At 31.7% G+C, this 5,126-nt stretch overlaps 1 protein-coding gene across 2 annotated transcripts in view; it reads right to left on the reverse strand.

The window, feature by feature from the left end:
* Positions 1-489: 489 nt before the first annotated feature.
* Positions 490-5,126, reverse strand: part of LOC106467047 (ras-related protein Rab-24-like) — a 17,187-nt gene continuing 12,550 nt past the window's right edge. For both annotated transcript variants that reach the window (XM_013927358.2, XM_022395151.1), the window contains exon 6: positions 490-3,495. In XM_013927358.2, coding sequence (XP_013782812.1) covers positions 3,437-3,495 — 59 coding nt within the window. In that variant the 3' untranslated portion in view covers positions 490-3,436. The remainder of the gene's footprint in view (positions 3,496-5,126) is intronic.

Here is a 5,126-nt window from a genome sequence, read left to right on the forward strand (position 1 = left end):
TGTTTTATATATAGACACAATGTAAGGTTATGTAACTGTTTTATATATAGACACAATGTAAGGTAGTTAGGTAACAGCTTTAAATATAGACACAATGTAAGGTTATGTAACTGTTTTATATATAGACACAATGTAAGGTAGTTAGGTAACAGCTTTAAATATAGACACAGTGTAAGGTTGTTATGTAACTGTTTATATATAGACACAATGTAAGGTAGTTAGGTAACAGCTTTAAATATAGACACAGTGTAAGGTTGTTAGCTAACTGGTTTAAATAAGAAACAAAGTCTTGTTTGATTTTTAATAAAAAAAGTAGTGTGGAAGTCTTGATAAGAACCGCTGATACTTTAAGAAAACATACAACAAAATATCAAAATAATGTTAGAAAGATAACTTTATTTAAAAAAAATTAATATATAAACTGACTTCAATTATTTGTTAATAGTTAAATTATAATTGGTTGAAATGAACAGTAAGTAAATTATTTTTTCTTCTCTAAAAATATGCTTGAGCTTTAACTGAAATACAATATTTACAATATATAAATTATATGATAAAATGTCCAATTTCAGAACAAAAGTTATGACTTGACATAAAGCACAACAAGTAAATAATGCCTGTACTTTAATTTCATGATACCGCAAAGTACAAAAAAGGTATTTTAATAATTAGGAGAACTAATACAAAAAAATGCAAACAAATGTGACTAATTCTCTACATCAATGTCAGGTAACTATCTTGTTTTGAAAAATTCTTTGGCATTAATTGAAAAAGCATGAAGTTTGGTTTCACTCATTTTAATGTAAACAGCACAAGATATTGTTTTACTTAAGTTAAAATTCTAGCTTTACAATATACAAAATAATTTCAAACACAGAGCCAAAGACGCTCGTCATTAAATTCATTGAAGACATGTACACACAAACATTATCACCAGAGAAAATAGCAAACTTGAATGTATTGTTTCACTTGCAACATGTCATATATATATTTTTTAACATCTTCATATTTAGCTTCACTTACAAAGTGCGGGAAAGTGCATTATTATTGTTACAGAAAAAGTATTTGCAGATATTCAAAACCTATAAACAAGGCTTTTGTCTGAAATCCTGGGTCACAGCTTAAGCTGTGGTTACTTAACATATGCAAAATGTTGTTGTCTATTCCTTTCAAAAAATCATGCTCTTACAACGGACACTGTATAACAAAAGAAGTCACAAGTGAACCAAACAGAAACCACCATCTGGGCTGTCAGATGTCAAACTAACATACAACTTCAGAAATTTGTCAGATATCAAACTAACATACAACTTCAGAAATTTGTCAGATATGAAACTAGCATACAACTTCAGGAATCTGTCAGATGTCAAACTAACATACAACTTCAGAAATCTGTCAGATGTCAAATATACAACTTCAGAAATCTGTCAGATGTCAAACTAACATACAACTTCAGAAATCTGTCAGATGTCAAACTAACATACAACTTCAGAAATCTGTCAGATGTCAAACTAACATGCAACTCCAGGAATCTGTCAGATATGAAACTAACATACAACTTCAGAAATCTGTCAGATGTCAAACTAACATACAACTTCAGGAATCTGTCAGACGTGAAACTAACATACAACTTCAGAAATCTGTCAGATGTGAAACTAACATACAACTTCAGAAATCTGTCAGATGTCAAACTAACATACAACTCCAGGAATCTGTCAGATGTGAAACTAACATACAACTTCAGGAATCTGTCAGATATCAAACTAGCATACAACTTCAGAAATCTGTCAGATGTCAAACTAGCATACAACTTCAGAAATCTGCTATTACAGAAATTTATTTCATTTTCTAAATTCTATCAAAATTGGCTCAGATTTTAGAACTCTACAAATTCAAGTGTTTGTCCAGACAGTGGGAAAAGATGGATATCACATCTTCTATTACCCTAAAAGTTGGTATCCAACTAAAACTGGTTTGAAAGGTTAGTATGTAAGTGTAATAAATAGTTAAAAACATCATTAATGTAAAACAACAGAGTAATACTTCTGTCAATAAATATAAAACAGATCATTCCAACTGCATTCAGTACTTCCTAAGAGATGGGAATAAAACAAAAAAACCAAGAAAATGTAAAACAAAAAAAAAGGAACTTACTTTTAGGTATTTTACAGTTAAATTCTATGATACTGATTTGTCCAAAATAAAATGGTAAAACATAAACAGAGCTGGCCAAAAAACGTCCTTTGTGTGTTCACAACAGCCAAAAGCTGGAATGTTCTTCTTTGTTTTGTTTTAAGTGTTTAAAATTTCAGTGGAGTTGTTTTGGTCAGCATGTTTTCCATTTTGTACTTGTAAATTCCTTTGTTTTAAGTTTAACAGTTTGGTTTTTAATTTTATTGACAAATGATATGGAGAATTTGTAACCTTTGCTAACTTTTAAATGAAATTTACTTTTAGAAGTAGATTTCTCCAGAATGTCATCACTGCTGACTGCAGTCAGCACAGATAATTTCTCTCATAGTTGAACAAATACAATAATCCAAAAATTAACAAACAATATTTTAAATATAATACTTCTAGCCAAAACAACAAATACAAGTGTTGTATATTTTCAGAATTTCTTTGAAAAAAAAAAAGAGAGAGAAATATAAAAACTAGGGAAAAGTTTTAAATTTAACACTAAAAAGTTTGCAGATGAAAATTAACAATGCCATACTAAAACACAAATTCTAAAAATATTAGTTTCTTAAAATATAATGCTCCCTATGCATGTTTTTTCTTGTCTTAAAATGTTTTACAAGTTTTATACTCTTAAATTCTGTGTTAAAAAGTTGTCATTAGATTATGAAATCGTACATCAACCTGACAGTGAAACTACTAGATCTTGAGTCAAAAAGTAGGACATTCTTTGAAGAACTCCCTAAACATCATCTAATTACATCAAAGCACTCTTTCTTTTAAAACATTAGCACTCAGTTCTATTTTCTATCATGAGAATGTCTTAGCTGTCAGTTGTATTGAGTGGTAAAGCATAGACTTTACCATGAAATAAACTGCTAGTTGTCACTTCAATCATGTCAGATTTAGGTCAGTACTGCAAGTTAGTCTTAGCTGTTGTTAGTTGTATTGAGTGGTAAAGCATAGACTTTACCATGAAATAAACTGCTAGTTGTCACTTCAATCATGTCAGATTTAGGTCAGTACTGCAAGTTAGTCTTAGCTGTTGTTAGTTGCATCTTGCATTTAAAAAAAAAAATTTTGTACTATGAATTAAAACCGTAAGAGTTAATTTAATCACTTTACTTCTGGTCTATAATTTTTCCACATGTTAAATGATATAAGTATGCTGTGTATTAACTGTTCCCACATACTAGCTTTCTCACAAATTTACTTTATATATATTTACACACTGACTAATGTTGAGTATTTGTAATCTTCAACAACAAAAACTATACTTCTTAACTGGACTATCAAGCATTAACTCTTCTTCTTTCTCTAGACCGAAAAAAATACAAAGAAAACAATTATTAACATCACAAGTTTCTTATTTATAAGTTAGGTATTACACATTACAAACTGGTATTACACATCTTAATGGTAAATGTAGTTTTAGGAAGCACCTGTTATCAACAAAATGTATTGCACACCTTAATGGTATATGTAGTTTTAAAATCACCTGTTATCAACAAACTGTATTACACACCTTTGTTGATAACAGGTGATTTTAAAACTACATATACCATTAACTGTATTACACACTTTAATGGTATATGTAGTTTTAAAATCACCTGTTATCAACAAACTGTGTTACACTCATTAATGGTATATGTAGGTTTAAAAATCACCTGTTATCAACAAACTGTATTACACACTTTAATGGTATATGTAGGTTTAAAAATCACCTGTTATCAACAAACTGTGTTACACTCCTTAAGTTATCATTTTCCTAATCTGAAAATGTATTTCCAAACATATTTACCTCGCTGAAACTTGTAGCTATTTCTCGATTTTCATCTTTGCCATCTAAACATCATGTTTGCTTGCTCCAGTCTTTATACTCCACTCGACTGCCCTCGGCAATATCTAATTTGTGAAACTTTACACTGGCCCTAACACTTTACTCATGATAGTCCATGAGTAGTGGTCCATTGGATTTGTATTGTGAGATAATACTACCATCCAGAATTGCATCTAGATTGTTTTATGGAGCACCTTATCTCGACAGATCCTGTTGCAACCATGAACCGACATAAAGGTTGCTAGTGCGGAATTGAAAAAAATACAAGCACACCTGACTGGGCAACACCCACCACTGAGTGGGATCCAAAGAAAATAAAGTAAACCCAAGAAGAAAAAAGAAAAACTGTTAATCACGTAAGAAAGTTACACACCCCCTTGTTAAAATCTAGCAATTGTTGTCAACACAGCCATGGGGAAGGGGGGGGGACAAAATCACACAGAAGAGGAAACTGCCAGATCATGAAGGTAATGAGCTAGGAAAGTGTTGGAAAAAGTCCACATTCCAGCCCACAAAATGTCCTCCAGAGAACAGTTCAGATGAGCTGACAATGACATTGATAGATGCCGAATCTGATATGGAGTGATGTGGAGTATATTCCGATCTACAACAGATAACCACGAATAGGCTATAGGAATCAACTCCCGAAGTCCCCTGGTTAATGTAATGAGTGATAAATCCAGTGACACTGCAGGATCCCACTAAATAAAAAACTGGTACATAGGGTCCCCAAACAAGCCATATAACATCTAAGTGCTCTGACTGGACACAAAAGATGTGGGTATGATAGACTGTAAAGATGAGAAATGCCTGGGAAAAGAATAGTAAAAAAAATTTATACTCTTCTCTGGCAGTAAGAATGTTCAGCTGGAAGGATCTGTCTGGATAGAGCAAAAAAATAGGTGGAACGATAAAGAGTCTGCTAAACAGGGATGGCAAATAATTCAGAACAGCTGCATCTGGAAGCTAACAACAATAGAAATATACCTTGAGAGAAAGGTGATACAAAGAACAGGAGGCCATAGGTTTGAAGGGATAGTGATAACGCATTAAAAAACAACTCCAAAGACCCAATTAGGCAATTAAAACAGTAGTTTGGGATGAAGAA

The sequence above is a fragment of the Limulus polyphemus genome, unplaced genomic scaffold, assembly GCF_000517525.1.
Source record: "Limulus polyphemus unplaced genomic scaffold, Limulus_polyphemus-2.1.2 Scaffold2468, whole genome shotgun sequence".
NCBI lineage: Eukaryota > Metazoa > Arthropoda > Merostomata > Xiphosura > Limulidae > Limulus > Limulus polyphemus.